An 18,641-nucleotide genomic window follows, 5' to 3' on the forward strand; every position below is an offset into this window, starting at 1 on the left:
TACTTGTATGGGATGCCCAGCATCAGACACATCCATGCTACAGATGTAAGAAAAAGGGGGGTCGTCCATATAAAGATAGAGAAGAAGAAGAGGAAGGAAAGAAAGAAAGAGGAAGGTGAAGAAGGAGAGGGGAGTGGCACAGCACAGTGTGCCCTGACAAGGGAGTGAGCTAAACTTGGGTTGTGTGATGCTGGATCAAGGGCAACTAGCTCACAACAGAGTTTGGCACATTCTTCATTCACCTGAAGTGCCTTGGAATATCATCCAAGATTGCAGAGTGTGAAGGCCTGATTGTGGAGGGAGTCAGCCAAACTTGGGTTGTATAATGCTGGATCAAGGGCAACTAGCTCGTGATGGAGTTTAACACATTCTTCATTCACTTGGAGTGCCTCGGAATTTTGTCCGAGATCGTGGAGTGTGATGGCATGATTGTAAAGGGAGTGAGCCAAACTTGGGTTGTGTGATGCCAGATCAAGGGCAACTAGCTCGCAACAGAGTTTGACCCATTCTTCATTCACTTGAAGTGCCTCATAATTTCTTCCGAGATTGTGGAGCATGAGTGGAGGGAGTGAGCTAAACTCGGGTGTGAGATGCCGGATCAAGGGCAACTAGCTCATGACAGAGTTTGACACATTCTTAGTAAATGTAATAACAACCCCAGGCTGGATGGCGCAAGGGCATGTGAGATATCAAAAAAATAATTTTTGATTTCGAAACCAACTAGAGAATTTTTTACCGCAAAAATATCAGAAGACCCTTACTCCCTGAATCACGTGCGGCCATTAACTCTCTGAGTTTGAATTGATTTTAACACTTTATAGAGAAATTAATTTGTGGTATCATATTGCTGTCACTGGTTGCCTAGTGGCTAAATTGTTGTTTGGCGTTGTTGAGTATTGAATGTGTCGGAGTTCGATTCTCTGATGTGGACTTATACTTTATTTTGCCTGCCTGCGGTTCACAAGTTGAAGTTGAACCATGACCATCCAATACTTATACAAAGTCATTGAAGCACCTTAGTATCAATGAAATCGACTTGAATGGGAAGGCCCCAAACAAAACAAACAAACAAACAGACAAAACAACAACAAAACAAAAAACAACCCCAAGCAGGACTTGAACCAAAGCACCCCCATAATGCAACAGACAAGCTACAACCGAGCCACTGGGCAACCCATACAGGCCGTAACAGAGTTGAAAATCATTTTTCCATAACACTTCAATATCAATTCAAACTAAGGGAGTAAGATTAGCACGTGATTCAGGGCCGTTCTCGCTTACTCCCCGATATTATCAAACAAACAAACAAAGATCGGATTCAAACTCTGACCAAAAATAAAAATCTATTTTCTTCACGTGCCCTTGCGCCATCCAGCCTGGGGTTGTTATTACATTTACTACACATTCTTCACTCACTCGGAGTGCCTCTGAATATTGTCCGAGATTGCTAAGTGTGGCGACTTGATTGTGGAGGGAGTGAGCCAAACTCGGTGATGCCGGACCAAGGGTAACTAGCTCGCGACAAAGTTTGACGCACTCTTCATTCACTCGGAGTGCCTCAGAATATCGTCCGAGATTGCGGAGTGTGAATGCTTGATTGTGGAGGGAGCCAGCCAAACTCGGGTTGTGTGGTACCAGATCAAGAGCAACTAGCGCACGACAGAGTTTGACACCTTCTTCATTCACTCGGAGTGCCTCAGAATATCGTCCGAGATTGTGAAGTGTGAAGGCTTGATTGTGGAGGGAGTGAGCCAAACTCCGGTTGTGTGATGATGGATCAAGGGCAACTAGCTCGCGACAAAGTTTGACACATTCTTCATTCACTCGAAGTGCCTCGAAATCTCGTCCAAGATTGCTAAGTGTGGTGACTTGATTGTGGAGGGAGCCAGCCAAACTCGGGTTGTGTGATACCGGATCAAGGGCAACTAGCTCGCGACAGAGTTTGACACATTCTTCATTCACTCCCAGTGCCTCGAAACATCGTCCGAGATTGCGGAGTATGATAGCCTGACTAGCGAGGGATGCAGCCAAACCTGGGTTGTGTGATGCCGGATCGAGGAAAACTAGCTGAGGACTGAGTCTGATACATTCTTCATGCACTGGGAGTACCTCAAAGCTTCGTCCGATATTGCTGCATGTAACAGCTTCATTGTCAAAGGATGCAGCCAAACGGTTGTATGATGCCGGATCAAGGACAACTAGCCCGCGACGGAGTTTGACACTTTCTTCATTCACTCGAAGTGCCTTGGAATCTCGTCAAGACAGTTCAGTGTGAAAGCGTAATTGTTGAGGGAGTGAGCCAAACCCGGGGTGTGTGATGCCGGGTCAAGGGTAAACGGAGTTTGACACATTCTTCATTCACTCGGAGTGCCTCGAAACCTCGTCCGAGACTGCGAAGTATGACGGCTTGATTGTCAAGAGAGTGAGCCAAACCAGGGGCGTGTAATGCCGGATCAACAGCAACTAGCTGGTGACCAAGTTTGACACATTCTCCGACCACTGTGATTTCCCTGGAATGCCATCCGACCTTGTGGAGTGATGTGAGCAAATCCGTGAGCAATTGAGCCGAATCCGAGGCGTGGGATTCTGGGCCCACAGACACAAGCAAACGACAAAGTACAACAGATTCATTCACTGCCTCATGTGCCTCTTCGAACCTTGAAAAATACGCCAAATTATCCCAAAGCTTGGTGAGTACTTTGACCAACATGTGGGCGGCCTCCTTTGAAGTTGAACCAAGATCCAGCTGTAAAGGAAATGAGATGGAATTGAAATGGTTTCGTGAATGCTATATGATGATTCATACCTTCGCCCACTCGGGGAGTGACGATATGCTGATGTACCGCCCAGATCTCAAACAAACTTCCACCCATTGAATTATGTGATGATCGAGAAACGCGCGAACCAACCCCCGGAGGGTCTCTGACGGCTCCTGAACTCGATCGAGATGATAAACGATGTGACAACTGCGCAACGGAAGTGCTCGGATAGCGTCTCAGAAGGGATGCGCGGCAGTTCGATTTCTCTCCACAGATCTCTAATCAACCCAAGACCCTCCCTCAAAATTCCGATGCACCGCATGGCCATATTGGCACACGCATCCCACGCGTCCACCGCGTAATGACGAAGGCCGGACGGTAGCGAACCAGCTTGGTCCGTGATAAAGCTACGGAAAGATTGATGGACAAAACGAATTGGCATGCGAGGGACTGCAATCCGGAGCAAAAGGGGCACGAGTTCGTCCAACATATATTTGACCGAGGAATTAAGGAGTGGTGATAAAATGCCATCCCAGACCGCAACACAAAGCGGCTGCGATATTGAAATTGCTCCCAACACAATTGGGTAATCATGAGCAAACTTTTCATCGTCCCAGTTACATTTCTTCAATACAAACATGTAAAAGTCGTCCATGATCCCAGCGAAGGCTGCTGTTCGGTTGAGAGCAGCCTCCAACACTTCCTTCAGCACCGACACCGAAGGCTCGTTGCTCGTTTTCACATAGCGAAAGATGATGCTGATCCAAATGAACAAGCCACCGGACTGCTCTGAGATCTGTCGTTGCAGGCCAAGTCGCTCCGCGAAACCGAGAGGCGGCCCTTTCAAGCAGTGTAGACATACTTGGCACAATCTTGCATGTTTTCCTCACTCGAAAGATCAATGATGAGACGTTGGATAGGAAGGGCAAGCGAGAGGAAACGATTCACAAGGCTACCCTCCCTCGAAGTGAGAGATTTTGACAGGACGGCAATGTAGACACCTCTTTCCGAAGTACATCAGCAAGGAGCTTAACGCGTTCTACTCGCATTCGTCCAAGGGGTCGATAACAATAACGGAGCGCTTGAGAGGGAAGGGTCTTTCCGAAGAGTGGATTTAATGAAGGCGCGGTAAACGGGATCATAGGCAGCTAATGATCTAGCTATTGCGCTGAACAGAAAGTCAGGCCGCCACCGCTTTCCCGCTTTGAAGAAGAAACTTGACAACAGTATCCCTTCTCTCGCACATCGTTCCGAAATTGAGTGGGCAATCGCCGTTTTGCCAGAACCAGCTACGGCGATCAGGAGCATCAAACGCGTTTCGCTATCCTCCGTGCTACGACACCAGGCCATAATGCGTTCAATGAGTGTAGTCCTGGTGCCCTCCAGACAAACCTTTCTCGGATCGTGATGAACATCGCGGGGATAGAGAAGCTGATTGAGAACTGGATCGTACTGTCTGCAGCTGGATGATCCTGGAAGTGCAGACGGGAGAGACTTGAGATCGTTGAGACGTGAATCAGGAAAGAACGGAAAGATCGTGAAGTAAGTACTGATATTTCTTGAGACTATCGATCCGTCTTGAGTCCGATGGTGGATTCATGATAGCCAACGGTCCCACCATTTCTTCTCTCATCTGGTACGTAATCTCGTGCAGCGCGCTGTGTGTCACATAATAGGAATATTAAGGGCAAAAAAACATAAAGACGACTTACTCGTTAAGTTTCGTGATGCCCTCCGCCCACTGGTTGGCTTCTCCAGCACGTCGGGCATAGGATGTAGTTGATACAACTGCATCTGCCACGACGTCCACCACATATCTGCCAAAGCTTGCCCACCCTTCCTTGTTCTCTTGAGATCCCTGCATAACGCAAAATCTTAGCCTCTATACGTCATGAGACACAATGATTACCCACTTTGACCTGGTTGGAGATGAAGAGGGCGCCACTGCTAGCACTTTTTACGGGAGGGAAAACATCAAACCTGGAACTGATGGCTGCGAGACAGGATAGCGAAGTCACGCCTGCTGCAACGAGACCATCGACTTCGTGCTCAAGAACGTCAGCCTTTGCTCCAGCGACATGGGAATGGGCCAGCCTATATTTTAGACCAACGGGAGCTGAACAGATTTGTGACATCATGAGGCATCTTTCAGTCGACATTCAGTTCATTGCGCGCGGGTTCATCATAATATATGCAATACACTGACAAACAACAATCCGTCCATCCATCATGCTACACTATCACTGTGAGCAGTAGATAGGGGGCCACGACTCTTCAGTTCTATCCCCAACTATTAGTCTAAATGTAGGACAAAGATTTTTCATAATTGGCTTATAAGAGGTTGGAGTCCAGCAATGCTTAACCGTCAACATCGGGCGCGAAAGACAACGACAACACAACGATCATGCTGGAACTCACGTCCCAATGTTCCACGAGCAAAAGATTCACACGCAATATCGTCTGCCAGCAGAGCCTCGAAATCCTAATTCGATTTTAAAGGGCCCGGCTTGCGTAGATCTGGTTGGCAAGGTGAGGTTTTGGGTGACAGAACAAGTCAAACCCCAAAGAACCTGCTTACTCCGGCTCCCCCCTTCCCAAAGGTCGATCGCAGATTTTGGTCTACCGCGTCTGGCTCGTGATCTTGCATGTGCTCCCCGGCAGTTGGTTACATTCGACTTCGCATCCAATCGTAGAGCAGCTTCCCTGTATATTAATTGCCTTCCACTCGGCTACGCTGAGTTGGTGATTGCGCATTTGGCGGAAGTGCACTATGGAAGACCACATTACTTCGTCATCTTATATCCATCCCTGGATTGCGGTGTATACGGCAGATAACACGCACAATATTCACTGGTCCTTCCGGCAGTGCATTTCGCAGATCGACACTATACATGTTCTCAACATGTGTCGCAGTTGAAGTGCGATCTTGAGAAGGGGCATTCCAGTCATTTTTTGGCAATCGTCATATGGACATTCCATCTTGTGATTTGGCTATCCGGTGTTCGCGGATCGACGATACTGGAATGAGCATTGCAATGATGACTTTATGAATACAACATTGAACAATTGAGGCCAAAATGTAGTCACCTGATGTGAGTGTGCCATATGGTGTGGCGTTGGGTTCTTTGATCTGGAGGGGACTCCTTATCGCAGGTCCCTGATCAATGCACGTGCTGCATATCGATCCACCCCAGGACTGTCCAATACTGCTCTAATTTCCGACGTTCAGCTGATCTAGTCGGTATTTATGTGATTAATTTGGGCAGTTGGAACTTGGTACTCGTCGTGCTCAGTGGCTGAAAGCGGTATGCAACAGTGTGCAAACACTGCTACATTTGTATTTATCCATTCGGGTACAGAGCTGAACTGTCTTCTGGCTTCTTTTTCATTTCACCCTTACCCGAGCGATTCCACTTGTAGGATCACAACATGTTACTTACTGCTTCTTCCTCATACTTAACCACGCACTTCGTCCCTTTCCACGGAGTAGCCCTAGTTTTCCCCTCTCCTCCGCCTCTTTCTTCCGGGCTTTCGTCCTTGTCGTTTGACGACGTGGTCTGGGCGTGCCATCTAGTAACCTAAACAGAGCCTGATGCCCGCGTAAGTCCCTCTGTCATTTATCGAATTACCCTCTGACGCCCTCACCCGCCCTACATTCAACATTTCACCGCTTTTCACTGTTTTCCCTTCATCAACACCCAGTACCACCGATATTCAAGACCAGATCTTCGCCACCATGGCTCGCGTCGAGCAGGAAAAAGTCTTCGGGGACGAAAAGGAGAGTTTTCATGCAGGAAGCATCGAGAAGGCAGGATCAAGTCAAAGAGGCGACGTCCTACATCATCCTGAAGTCACGCCGGAGGGTGAATTGTGGGTCTTACCCACCGAAGATGAAAAATCGGGTCCCAATAGGCTTGGGAGAATTGCTGATAAGGTGTGAGTGTGCCATTTTCCTCTCCGTCCTCGTTCTTCTGCCGTGACGTTAGACGGGCCCGAACTCAAACCCGAATCTAGCTCATATGGAAATCGACGACCCGATCGATTTTCGATGAATTGCAAATGATGCTAATTATACTCTGAATTTGTGTTCTAGACCTTGGACCGCGTACAGCATTGGTATAGTCGAGATGGCGGAACGGTTTTCCTACTATGGCTCTACGGCAGTCTTTACCAACTTCATGTATGTTTTCCCACCCTCACACCGTCAATTGACTACTTAGCTGAACTGCTTGGCCTTCGACATGGACTCGACCCTCAGTCAGCAGCCTCTCCCACGCGGCTCGCGCACCGGTGCAGGTGGCCATGACCACGTTTCAGGAGCCCTTGGGCGGGGCATCCAAGCCGCACAGGTCTCACCACCTTCAACCAATTCTGGGTCTACGTTATTCCTTTGTTCGGCGCTTACATCGCGGATACGAAATTGGGGCGTTATAAAACTATTTCCTGGGCTGTGTTCATTGCGATGATTGGGCACGTTTTGTTGATCGTGAGCAGTGTTCCGGGTGTCATCGAGCATTCTAGTGGGGCGTTGGCCTGTTTTACGCTTGCGTTGATTGTTATGGGATTGGGAAGTAAGTATTTGTTTTTATTGCATTTACCCTGAGCCCTTTATCTTTTGTCCCTTAGCCGGTGGATTCAAGGCCAATATTTCACCTCTTGTCGCTGAGCAGTATCAAGTGTCTTCCATGCGTATTAAGACACTTTCTGATGGCACCCGAGTCATCGTCGATCCCGCTGTGACGACGGCACGCATCTACCTTTACTTCTACCTCCTCATCAACGTCGGAGCTCTCGTTGGTCAGCTAGGGATGACCTACTCTGAAAAATACGTCGGTTTCTGGTTAGCCTACACACTCCCGACTGTCTTCTTCTTCATTTGCCCCATCGTACTGTTCCTCGGTAGACATCGGTACAAACAAAGTCCCCCTCAGGGCTCGATCGTCGTCGAGGCTTTACGAGTTTGGAGGACCGCAATGAAGGGTACAGTCGTCTGGTCGAGCCCAGTTCAGACTTGGAGAAATTGGACTCATCCTGATTTCTGGGAGAAGGCGAAGCCTAGCAGGATTCTGAAGTCTCAGCCTGAAGGGGGACGACCTTCTTGGCTGACGTATGATGATATTTTCGTGGATGAAGTCAGGAGAGGGCTGAAGGCGTGTCAAGTCTTCTTGTTCTTCCCTTGTTACTGGATATGCTATAACCCTCTCAACTCTACGCTCACATCCCAAGCAGCAACGATGACAACGAACGGAGTCCCCAACGACGTCATCAACAATTTGGACCCACTCGCTTTGATCATTTTTATCCCCATCTGTGACTATGTCATTTATCCGTGGTTTGCACGGATGGGAATTCGATTCACACCGATAAAGAGGATCTTCTTTGGATTTATGACTGCCGTAGCAGCAATGGTCTGGGCGGCCGTCGTTCAATATTACATCTATCAGACTTCACCTTGTGGCTATCAAGCCAATTCCTGCGATACTCCTTCCCACTTGAACGTCTGGATTCAATCGGGTTCGTATATCCTCATCGCCTTCAGCGAGATCTTCGCTTCCATCACCGGTCTCGAATACGCCTTTACGAAAGCACCGAAGAACATGAGATCGGTCGTGATGAGCGTTTTTCTGTTCATGACTGCGATTTCGAGCGCGATCACGGAGGCGTTGAACCCATTGGCTGCGGATCCTCATTTGATTTGGAATTATGGGAGTGCGGCCATCATTGGGTTCGTGAGTGGGATTGCGTTTTGGATTTGTTTCAGGCATTTGGATAAGCAGGAGGATAAATTGAACGAGATTACTGCTATGACGGGGACGGGGTTGAAGATGGTTGATGAGAGAGATAGTATTTGAGGGTGTAGGTGTGTGGTGGATTGATTTTGTGCTTTGCTCCGTCGATTTTCGAATCGTGTCTTGATCGTGCCAATTTGGCATGGGTTGCATTGTTATTACTTAGTATGGTATTAACATCCATGCTAGGTTGATTCGCCATGCATAATTTCCTTTGCGATCACAGCAAAGTACTACTGTCACCTCTAAGAGGCTGGTACCCTCCCTGTGGAGGGCCGATCATATCATCTGGTCACACAACGTTCACTTCGTCGCATCCACACAGAACAGAATCTGTGTTCTAGTGGTATTAATGATATTCCTACGCTTAGCTATCAATATGTTAATATTAGCGGCTCACGAGTGGTTGTTCCAGTGGTCGCGTAAATTGATCGATGCTGGCTGTGCTGCCTGTTTCCAAATCGAGCAAGTCCAACGTGGCCGTGCCATGCGGGAACAAGCGTTCAACATCAATAGACATCAATTCAACGTGTCCGTCTCTTGAGCTGAGTACAACGGGCATATTGCCAGGCGCACTATCTCTGTCCTCCACTAGTGCCTCTTTATCAACTTCAGCCAATTCAACACCTGTCCTTCCCCCGGAAAGCTCCATCTTTCGACAGGGCAGAACAATGCGGTTGCCTTATGCCATCCTTTCCTGTGTCCTTTTAGCGCTGGCTCGTGCATCACCCGATACAGACGGTGGACTACAGTCCCCAACGCTCAAACCGCTCGTTCAACGAGCAAATGCATATCTCTCCGTGGGTCAATTTGCCGACGCCGCGAAGACTTATACCGAGGCCCTCGGTGGGTGGGTGTATCTACCGGCCCTAGCACATGCTCTGCTGACACGTACATTTCTATTTCACAGAGCACGCGCCGAATGACTACCTTTTATACTATAAACGTGCCACTGCCTACTTTTCGATAAATCGACACTCTAATGCTCTTGAGGACTTTGAGACTGTTCTACGGCTCACAAATGGGAACTTTGACAAAGCGTTGCTCATGAAAGCGAAGATTCTTGCACGGGAAGCCAATTGGGCCGAGGCAAAAGCTCTAGTCAAGAAATACACGAAGAAAGTCGGGACAGGAGATAAAGAGGGTCAGGACCTCGTGGGTAATTAAACCAGTTCTAGTGTTCGGACGACTGATCGCCTCTTTAAGCTTTTCGCGATATCAGATGGAGAGGTGATCACGAAGAAAGCACTAGCTGCTCAAAAAGCAAAGAAATACGATGAATGCGTTGAACATTCCACCAATGCCTTAGCCACCGCCTCACATGCAGTATGGTTACGTGAAATGCGGCTCAACTGCGCTTTGGGGGCAGGCGACGTTGAGCAAGCTGTCGGCGATATGACGTGAGTAAATTCCCGACTGATGGCATGTGTCAAGTCATTGTTGACGAACAAGTTCTTGTTCTTCAGACGTCTCACACACCTCTTACAACCATCCACTGAGCTTTTCCAAAAAATTGCCAACATGTCGTACTTCCTCCTTCCCCAGAGCTCGCAAGCTCTCCAGACTCTCAAACAATGCCTGCATTTCGATCCTGATTCCAAGCCTTGCCGCACATCTCACCGAACCCTAAAGGCGTTCGAAAAGGATTTTGGAAAACTAAGCACTTTCGAGGAGGTCGAGAACTGGTCTGGCCTCATTCGTATAATTGCGGGGGGCTCCAGCGAGCCAACTGGGCTCGCAAAGAAATTTGACGGAGTACTTGATGCTTCCACCCTCCATTTACAGCTTCCTTCTTCGCTGAAACCGCGGAAATTCTCTCCAAGACGACTTCGACTGTACACGCTTGCTTGCAAGGCGTATGTCAAGTCATCTCAATTTAACAAGGCAGAGACTTGGTGTGACGAAGCTTTAAACATGGATGAGAACAACCTAGAAGGCTTAGTTGGAAAGGCCGAAGCCCAGTTGAAGAAGGAAGAATGGGAGGGGGCCGTTCGGTTATTCGAGAAAGCATTCGAGGCGAGTGGACGGAGTCATGAGGTGAGAACAACATCTGTCATATCATCATGATGTTGCCTCTAATATTTTTCTTTCTTTCCTCGCCCCCAGATTGCTCAACAACTAGAAAAAGCAAGGCGACTTTTGAAACAGGCAAGAAAAAAGGATTACTACAAAGTTCTTGGAGTGGCCCGTGACGCTGACACCAAGACGATCAAGAAAGCATTGTAAGTTTTCTTTTTGTTTGTTCCCCACAACTATTCACCATATATCTGTGGCCCTGAACCATCCTGTTTCTGAAGTCGGAAGGCGTCCTTAAAAGCTCACCCTGACAAAGGCGGGTCTGAAGCCAAAATGGCAGCGGTAAACGAAGCGTACGAAGTCCTCTCGAAGCCTGAACTTCGGGCTCGATTCGACAACGGGGATGACCCCAACGATCCTGAGTCTGGACGTGGACCTTCTGGAGGACACCCCTTCCATTTCGGGGGAGGTGGGAATCCCTTCCAACATATGTTCTTCCAGCAGGGTGGGCCGTTTGGGCAAGGCGGGCCTTTCGGTGGTGGCGGAAGACAGTTCCATTGGAGTTCTGGTTGAGGGTGGGTGGGAGCGGTCCAGGGGGGGTTGGTGCGCGGAAGGGGGAAAAGAGTTTTGTTTGGTCGTATGCTTAGGAAGGACATGATGTTCAGGGCGTTCTTTTCAATCTTGTATTCATGTATTCACATATTTTTTTTGGCTCATAGCGGTGCTCACACCAATTGTCGTCTTCCACGTGTAATCATTCCGCGCTATTTGTGAACCTCTTGCGGATTACGGTAATCGACCTCCCGATGCACATTTGTTCCCATCAGAAGATTATGATCCCATATACTTCCATCAGGGGTTTAACCTAAAGGCCATAGCTTAACATTGCCAGACAAGGAAACAATTTTAATAGTGGCTACTCTAAGCATGACAATAAAACGACAAGTAGAGCATTAAGTCATGAGGCGGCACATAGAGCAAAGGACCAGCACCTCAACGGAAACGCTGAGCAGTGCGATCGCGATAAAGACAGAACGAAGTCATAACCAGACACAAAGTTGGAGCATACCTCGGGGCTGAGGTAGGAAATTCTACTCACCATTTGCGCAGTCATCAGCTATCGGAAACCCAAACAAACAGACACGAAGGACAATTCGGCATTCCCACCAGCTTACTCTGGGTACCTTTTCGCGAGGTCCTGGCACCTAGGTTAATGTCGGTCATCCTACCGTTCTTATCAAACCGATTGACAAGGCTGATCAACAACCCGGGCCTAGAGCCCGACCCCACTGCGAGCAAGGCATTCCAAAACCCGGGGAAAAGGCAAACGGTGCCGAATCCCTCGGGATTCCGTATAGCCATATGCTGTAGGCCAATTGTGACCTTCATAGGTGCGGGACTGGCCTGCATCAACATACGAGGAACGAAAACAGTTAGATAAGGCCAGAATGCGCGTACAGGCGTAACGCACATGCTGCCACGCACCAGGAAGGAACGTCGTGTTATTCATTGCTGAGAACGGCAAGTGGGGACGTACTTCAACACCGCTAAAATCAGGAACGCTTCCATATTGGAGACTGTTGACTTTGACGGAAAACTTGACAAGGCCATACCGTCATCGTCATCCACACCCTCGGGAACATCAAGACTGATCTAGGAATGGATGCCCAAGGGGTAAAACAGACAGAATCTCTGTATCATCTGAAAAGGAACAGCAGGAGGTAAATTAAACATGCCGACGCCGAGCGCAAAAGGTGAGAGGCGTTTGCCTCAGTCAGGGCTGCCGGCAGACCCAGGAAGGGTTTCGCTTGCTTCTGACACCCAACGATTCACGAGGTTAAACGCTCGTGAGTTGCTTTGTATCTATGGTCTAGGTATTTTGCCTGACAACTCGTCTGTGTGCGTCATAGTAGGTTGCATTCTGAAAGTCGAATTTCGTCCTTTTGTCATTGGACCGTGGAAATGAGTTGTCCGCGAAATTCATATAACTTTAATATAAGTAATACTTAATTTCGATCCCAGAAATGATGCAAGCCACATTGAAACAAAGTAATCAATTGGTGAAACGACTCCGTGGCCAAAATGGAATGAAGATCCATACGTCAAGGAACTAAATAAAGCCGAAACAGAATGAACGAGAGAAACTATTTGAAAGAATCAGGACTTCAACGCAGGCGATGAACAGTACCGTCGAATCATGACGAGGACAGAACAAAGCCAGAACCAAATGCAACAAACGGCCACACCCCTCAGGGCAGAGGAGGGAAATTCTCTGCGAAATACTCATAAGAGCTGCGCATTCAGACAGCCATTAGTCATCTGAAACCAAAAAGAAGGTAAACAAAGGACAATAGCACTTACTCGGCGTTCCTCGTGGTATTCCTTGGGCTTGTTTTCGCGAGGGCCTGGCATGCTGCTATGCCTGTCGCGAGCTGCATTGTTCCACCATTCTGACGAAATTGACTGATAAGGTTGATCAACAACCCAGGGCGGGAGTTCGATCCTACAGGGAGAGCAGTCCAGAACCCTGGGCAAAGGTAAACGGTGCCAAACTCATTATTCACATAGCCATACGACCCCGATGTTGTGCACGAGCAATCATAGGTGTTGGTTGACAATTGACCATCTTGCATGGACTATGGATCGGCGATGTATTCCATGTTAGTGCTGCGTTAAACGAGGAGATGGGTGATGATAGATGCCGAAACTCACCTGGAAGATTCTTCTCACTCGAAGTCCTCTTGACCTCGTATAATTTCCATACCATATATGGTAGCGAGGCGAGAGCCTAGCCCGAGACGTGGTTTGGTTGATCAGGATGTCCATGTAGTTAAATGCCTGCTGTGCTAAGGTCTGTGCAGCAGGGACAACAAGGTCTTGAAGTTGGGTTTGCATGGAGACGTCACAGCTAACCTCCACAATCATTGAAAAACATAAAGAGCGTCAGGTTCAGAAGCTACCGCAGGACAACGAAGAGAGCGCGCACTTGGCAAAGTTTGCACGTTTCTCAAGGCCGACGGAGCGCTTAGCCAGGACGGTACTTCCAAGGATTCTCGTTGACGGGCTTCGAACCAATTTCACGCCATACACCACAGTTTCGTGTGTGGAAGGGTCATTAACGTCATGGATATGAGTAAGCCTCTGGCCAAGACGGTTGAGCGAGACGAAGAAGTCCCCCTCTGAGCCAGGGGTTGCGAAATCGTATCGGCTCTTGCCCAGTTGGTGGACGTAGGTGCGGGACTGGCCTGGTTCAACATACGTCGAAAAGGAGGAGGCGTGGTCAGAATGAGCATGTAGATGAAAAGGACATCTTCGTACGCACCAGGAAGGAACGTTGTGTACTCGTCGCCGAGAGCAGCTAACATTGGGGACCATTTAACCTGCCATAGCAAGTTAATTCAGAGGGACTGCACATGGCTGACTGAGCGAATGTACATGCCTCATTACCAGTAAATTTAGGGACGCTTCCGTCATCCTTAACTATGTCAAAGATGTTTGTCTCCCACTCCGGAGAAAGCACTGAGTATGGATCATGCAACAAATGGGTAGGCTTCTTGCCGACGTTGGAGACCTTGACTTGCACGGAAAACTCGGCGAGGTCATCTACCACCTCAGGAATATTCAGACTGATCTTGAGTGGTGCAGCTAACACTGAGATCGTCAGTATGAGAAGCCAGCCGAACAGAGTGAGAACACGGGATGTTTGCATCATCAGTTGAACTTCAAGAGGGAGGAATGAGGGTGAAGGACATAACTTTGATGTAAGTACTAGTTATGTAACCCGATGGAAAAAACCGTGATTGCTTGTTGATCTACCGGCCCATTTGAAATAGGAAATAACACACGGAAGCAAGGTGGGCGGTTTTTCGTCTCGGCCAAAATTAAGCATTTCACTCGGCGCTTCAGAGCTTTTAAATCGAACACTGGGACACTTACGGATCCAGAGTGTCAGCGCGCGTCCAAGCATCAACTATGTATTTAGATAACGGGCTCAAAAATAAACCAGACAATAAACGGGGAAGTTGACAGCGGCCTGCCAGCCCCGCGATCACGAGACGATGCTAAATATGGAGTTAAAAGCGGGCCCACGCCAAGACAAATAGCGGGATTCTCCGAACCGTTAAGCATTATTTTGTCAAAATCAGATCCCTCTTGATGGGATCTTGTAAGGGGTGTTGGAGGAACCGTGTGCTATGGGAGGCCGGACGAGTTTCCGTACAGCCACATTCCCACATCCGAGCGAGGAACTCGCCCGGACAGCCACATTCCCGCGGTAGCGTGACTACTTGGTCACAACACCTTTTTCTTCTTATCTATTTTAGTCACTTCGGACTTATCCGCGAAGTCCACAAACTATATTCATTCATTTGGATTAGTTTCCTTTTTCCCTCAGTTCTCGCGCATTAGCTTGAGACTGAGGTTAGTTACAATATTCTTTTACTCTGATTTCTTATACATTGTAACTCATTGTATATTACCTTATAGCTTTAGCATTAGGTAATATTTCAGTTCTCGCGCATTAGCTTGAGACTGAGCTTTAGCATTAGAGCAAGCGGTTATTCCGTTAAGGGGTTGGTGTAGGTGTTGGAGGGCAGCGCATATACTGCCGAAGCATAAGGAAGGGATGGGTCTCAGGGTGGTGATGCGTGCTTGTGCACGCTTTCTTTATTATCTGTTTATTCCTTTTTATTCCTCGATGTAAACAATATTGCGGGAGGGGTGAAACAGGTTTTCACTCTTCTCCTCCCCTGTCTAATCAAAGCTCTATACTGCCAAGATTCCAGACAGCTTGAGGATAGCAAGGGTTAACACCAAGTTGGAACCTCAACCGACCTTTCATGAAGGCACTAGTGTGTGACCTCTTCCGGATGTTGCTGGAAGGTTTGGGCTGACCAAGCTTACTTGGCTAGACCATGTAACTTGTGGGAACAAGTCACCCTTTCTTCTTTTTTTTGGACTTATCCACAAATATATTCATTCATCACTCTGCACAGTGTCAGGGCCCAGCCTCGGATCTGGAGGCTCCCTGACCTCAACCCCCATCTGGCCTGTCCTCACACTATGTGGGGCATGAGATGTATACTTGTCAGGGCACACCCACCTGACCCCACACCGCACCCCGCACCGTACTGCCCTACCCTGCTTCCCCCGCTATCACTCCCCATCCCTCCTTTCTCACTTTTCCCCTTTTCTCTCTATTTCTATTCTATGGTCGATTTCCCTTTTCTCCATGTACCACTACATACCTAACCCCATTCCCCTGATCGCCGCACGCGCCACACACACTCCCGCCTACTGAGCGGCCACCTCCGGGACCTCCCACGGAGACACCCGGGGAGGTGCGGCTGTGTGCGGAGATGACGTGGCTTCCTCCACATGACCCTAACTGCATGTATATAATAGCGCCTGGGGTGGGAACAGAAGAAGCAGCCTTCTTCTCAATTTCCCACTTCAGGTAAGTACCATAGCTTTTCCCTTTTAATGATAACTCGATTTCCCACTTCAGCCTAAGTGGTCAGGGATGCTCACCCCACGACGGGACCACCGCTACGCATAGCCAACACCTGTCCCATCAAGTCCCTTGCGCCGGGACCTCACGGCTTTTGGAGCTGTCCCTGACAGCAGAAGAAGGCTTTAACCTCATTTCCCCTGCCTCCCCATCTCCCCCGCTATGGTGACCGAAGAGCAGTATGATGAGCTGCTGTCCTGATTCCAAGAGCTCCAAGCTATCGTAGAGAGCCAAGTCCAGAACCAACCCCCAGCTGCGCCCGCACCTGCACCAGCGCCCGCACCTGCCCCCAGACCCAAACCGCCCAAAGTTGCCCCCCCACCCCCTTCTCTGGAGCAACCGAAGACCTTGACCGCTTCAAGGCTGAATGTGGCATCTACTTCCATGTTCGGGTGGCGGAGTTTCCCAACGCCCTCTCCCAGATCCTCTTTGTCCTGTCCTACATGAAGGGAGGGACTGCGGGAGCATGGGCAATGCAGCATACCATCGCGCTGCTGACAACGGGCTCCCCCAGGCTTACCATGGATGAGTTCAACACGGAACTTGACGCCATGTTTCAAGACCCAAACCGTGAAGCCACGGCCAGGCAGAAGCTGGCCACCTTGCGACAAGGCACCGACTCTGTGGACAAGGTCATCCAAGAGTTCAAGATCCTCGGCCCCACCTCATGGCTAGGAGACGTAGGGCTAGTAGACCGCTTTGAACAGGTGATCAACTCCCGGCTCCGAGAGAGCATCTACCACCTCCACCCCATGCCGACTACCTGGGCTGAGTGGAAACGCGAAGCCACCCTCCTTGACAACCAGTGGCAGCGCTTCCAGGCAATGCAGCCCCGCTTGCCCCCAGTCAGACCCCAACTCCCACCCGCAAGTGCGCCCAGCTCCTCCACCACTACGCCCCCCAGCCACCGCTGCACCGCCGCCTCCTGCAGCACGCCCTGCAGCGGGAGGAGGACCACAGCCCATGGACCTCGACTGCTCGAGGATAGACCAAAGACAGATTGGCCTGTGCTATAACTGCAATGCACCAGGGCACGTTGCGCGAGACTGCCCGCAACCGAAAATCCGCCGAGCCAGGCGGATGCACCCAGAGGACCTTAGGGCACTCATGGAAGGGCTGAGAAGGCAGTTGGTAGACGAACCAGAAACAGAGGGAGGAGATGGGCAAGAGATGGAGCCCCAAGAGGATTTTCAGGAAGGCGACCAGTGAGGGACGTGCCCCGGCCGCCTGCAGGCGATAGTAGTAGCTCGTGTAGATACTGTGAGGCACTTAAGCCAGTGCCGACGTCCAAATTCCACCGAGTCATCGCCAAGAAGAAGAGGAAAATCGCATCCTTGAGTAGTAAGGGCAAAGAAGCCCCAAGTGTGGTGCCAGAGGTAGCGGTCCTGCCACCCGCCATCTACGTGCTGTCCAAGCAACCCCCCAGATCCCTCAACATGGCTGTAAAGCTGACCACCCTGACCTCCCTCGCCACCGTCTCTGTATCAGTGCTCCTAGACTCGGGAGCCACCGGGAACTTTGTAAGCCCCAAGTTCATTAGGAAGCATAGGCTCGAGACAACTCTGCTCCCCCAACCCATCCCCATTCATAATGTCGACGGAACCCCAAATGAGAACAGAGCCATAACTGAAGAACTAGAGGCCCTCTTGACATTCGGGTGGCACATGGAGCGGGCCCGCTTCGCTGTCGCGAACCTTGGGCAGCAGTCCCTCATCATAGGACACTCGTGGTTGCTGCACCACAACCCAGAGGTAGACTGGACGCAGCAAAAGGTCAGTATGTCCCACTGCCCATCCTCCTGCCAGTCAGTGTGAGGACAGGCTGACCCAGACCCTGTGGTGGAACCTGGGGACAGGATTTACGCTGCTATCATCCCTCCGGGGTGGGGACACGAACTGAGAGCGACCACGACGCCATCCCAGCGGATGGCCCAGGAGGCCTGCGAGCCAGAGGCGGAGCCGGCACCGTTCGAAGCGCTAGTCCCAGAACAATACCAGGACTTCAGAGATGTATTCTCGAAAGAGGCCTTCAACCAGCTACCTCCACGGAAGCCCTGGGACCACGCAATAGACCTAGTGCCAGATGCCAAGCTCCCAAGAGGGAGGACCTTCCCCCTGTCACGGCCAGAGCAGAAGGAACTAGACGAGTTCCTGTGCGAGAACCTGCAGAATGGGCACATACAGGCGTCCAAATCCCCGATGGGAGCGCCAGTCTTCTTCGTCAGGAAGGAGGATGGATTGTTGCACCTAGTCCAAGATTACCGAAAGCTCAATGAGATCATGGTCAAAAACTCATATCCCCTCCCACTCATTTCGGACATCCTTGCACACCTCTGAAACGCCAAATACTTCTTGGCGCTAGATCTGTGCTGGGGATTTAACAATGTCCGCATCAAGGACGGCGATGAGTGGAAAGCGGAGTTTTCGACCAACAGGGGATTGTTCGAGCCTACCATCATGTTCTTCAGCCTGTGTAACTCCCCAGCGACATTCCAGACAATGATGAACGACATTCTCTGAGACTTCATCGATCGAGAGGTCGTCATCTGCTACATGGACGACATCTTGA

At 49.7% G+C, this 18,641-nt stretch overlaps 7 protein-coding genes across 7 annotated transcripts; 3 read left to right on the forward strand and 4 right to left on the reverse strand.

Moving 5' to 3' along the window:
* Nucleotides 1–260: 260 nt before the first annotated feature.
* EI90DRAFT_2940480 (uncharacterized protein) lies at nucleotides 261–2,130 on the reverse strand (the record flags this gene model as incomplete). The annotated part of the gene is made up of 2 exons (XM_039055249.1): nucleotides 261–578; nucleotides 1,417–2,130. Coding segments are annotated over 2 exons (1,032 nt in total), but the record flags the coding sequence as incomplete, so codon positions are not given.
* A 649-nt stretch (nucleotides 2,131–2,779) lies between these two features.
* Nucleotides 2,780–3,601, reverse strand: EI90DRAFT_2634552 (uncharacterized protein). Its single transcript, XM_039053366.1, has one exon. It carries the CDS (start codon nucleotides 3,412–3,414, stop codon nucleotides 2,878–2,880), a length of 537 nt encoding a protein of 178 aa, XP_038910086.1. The 5' UTR covers nucleotides 3,415–3,601; the 3' UTR covers nucleotides 2,780–2,877.
* Nucleotides 3,602–3,624: 23 nt separating this feature from the next.
* On the reverse strand, nucleotides 3,625–4,544 carry EI90DRAFT_3081939 (uncharacterized protein). Its single transcript, XM_039061973.1, is given in 4 exon segments — nucleotides 3,625–4,210; nucleotides 4,254–4,255; nucleotides 4,289–4,300; nucleotides 4,311–4,544. 1 exon segment carries the CDS (start codon nucleotides 4,107–4,109, stop codon nucleotides 3,789–3,791), a length of 321 nt encoding a protein of 106 aa, XP_038910087.1. The 5' UTR covers nucleotides 4,110–4,210; nucleotides 4,254–4,255; nucleotides 4,289–4,300; nucleotides 4,311–4,544; the 3' UTR covers nucleotides 3,625–3,788.
* A 1,707-nt stretch (nucleotides 4,545–6,251) lies between these two features.
* Nucleotides 6,252–7,335, forward strand: EI90DRAFT_2634710 (uncharacterized protein). Its single transcript, XM_039053367.1, has 5 exons — nucleotides 6,252–6,359; nucleotides 6,479–6,567; nucleotides 6,622–6,695; nucleotides 6,853–6,939; nucleotides 7,018–7,335. Exons 2-5 carry the CDS (start codon nucleotides 6,496–6,498, stop codon nucleotides 7,223–7,225), a joined length of 441 nt encoding a protein of 146 aa, XP_038910088.1. The 5' UTR covers nucleotides 6,252–6,359; nucleotides 6,479–6,495; the 3' UTR covers nucleotides 7,226–7,335.
* Nucleotides 7,042–8,986, forward strand: EI90DRAFT_3081946 (proton-dependent oligopeptide transporter family). The gene is made up of 2 exons (XM_039061974.1): nucleotides 7,042–7,330; nucleotides 7,386–8,986. The coding sequence occupies exons 1-2, from the start codon at nucleotides 7,222–7,224 to the stop codon at nucleotides 8,609–8,611; spliced, it is 1,335 nt and encodes a 444-aa protein (XP_038910089.1). The 5' UTR covers nucleotides 7,042–7,221; the 3' UTR covers nucleotides 8,612–8,986.
* A 48-nt stretch (nucleotides 8,987–9,034) lies between these two features.
* On the forward strand, nucleotides 9,035–11,143 carry EI90DRAFT_2978520 (TPR-like protein). The gene is made up of 6 exons (XM_039055938.1): nucleotides 9,035–9,394; nucleotides 9,459–9,703; nucleotides 9,755–9,948; nucleotides 10,015–10,585; nucleotides 10,655–10,770; nucleotides 10,846–11,143. Exons 1-6 carry the CDS (start codon nucleotides 9,220–9,222, stop codon nucleotides 11,135–11,137), a joined length of 1,593 nt encoding a protein of 530 aa, XP_038910090.1. The 5' UTR covers nucleotides 9,035–9,219; the 3' UTR covers nucleotides 11,138–11,143.
* Nucleotides 11,144–12,527: 1,384 nt separating this feature from the next.
* Nucleotides 12,528–14,276, reverse strand: EI90DRAFT_3254702 (uncharacterized protein; the record flags this gene model as incomplete). The annotated part of the gene is made up of 6 exons (XM_039066590.1): nucleotides 12,528–12,856; nucleotides 12,926–13,200; nucleotides 13,277–13,472; nucleotides 13,551–13,809; nucleotides 13,887–13,922; nucleotides 14,000–14,276. The coding sequence occupies 6 exons, from the start codon at nucleotides 14,274–14,276 to the stop codon at nucleotides 12,814–12,816; spliced, it is 1,086 nt and encodes a 361-aa protein (XP_038910091.1). The 3' UTR covers nucleotides 12,528–12,813.
* Nucleotides 14,277–18,641: the final 4,365 nt, after the last annotated feature.

This window comes from Cantharellus anzutake (genome assembly GCF_015039405.1).
Source record: "Cantharellus anzutake strain C23 chromosome Unknown EI90scaffold_89, whole genome shotgun sequence".
In the NCBI taxonomy this organism is placed as follows: Eukaryota; Fungi; Basidiomycota; class Agaricomycetes; order Cantharellales; family Hydnaceae; genus Cantharellus; species Cantharellus anzutake.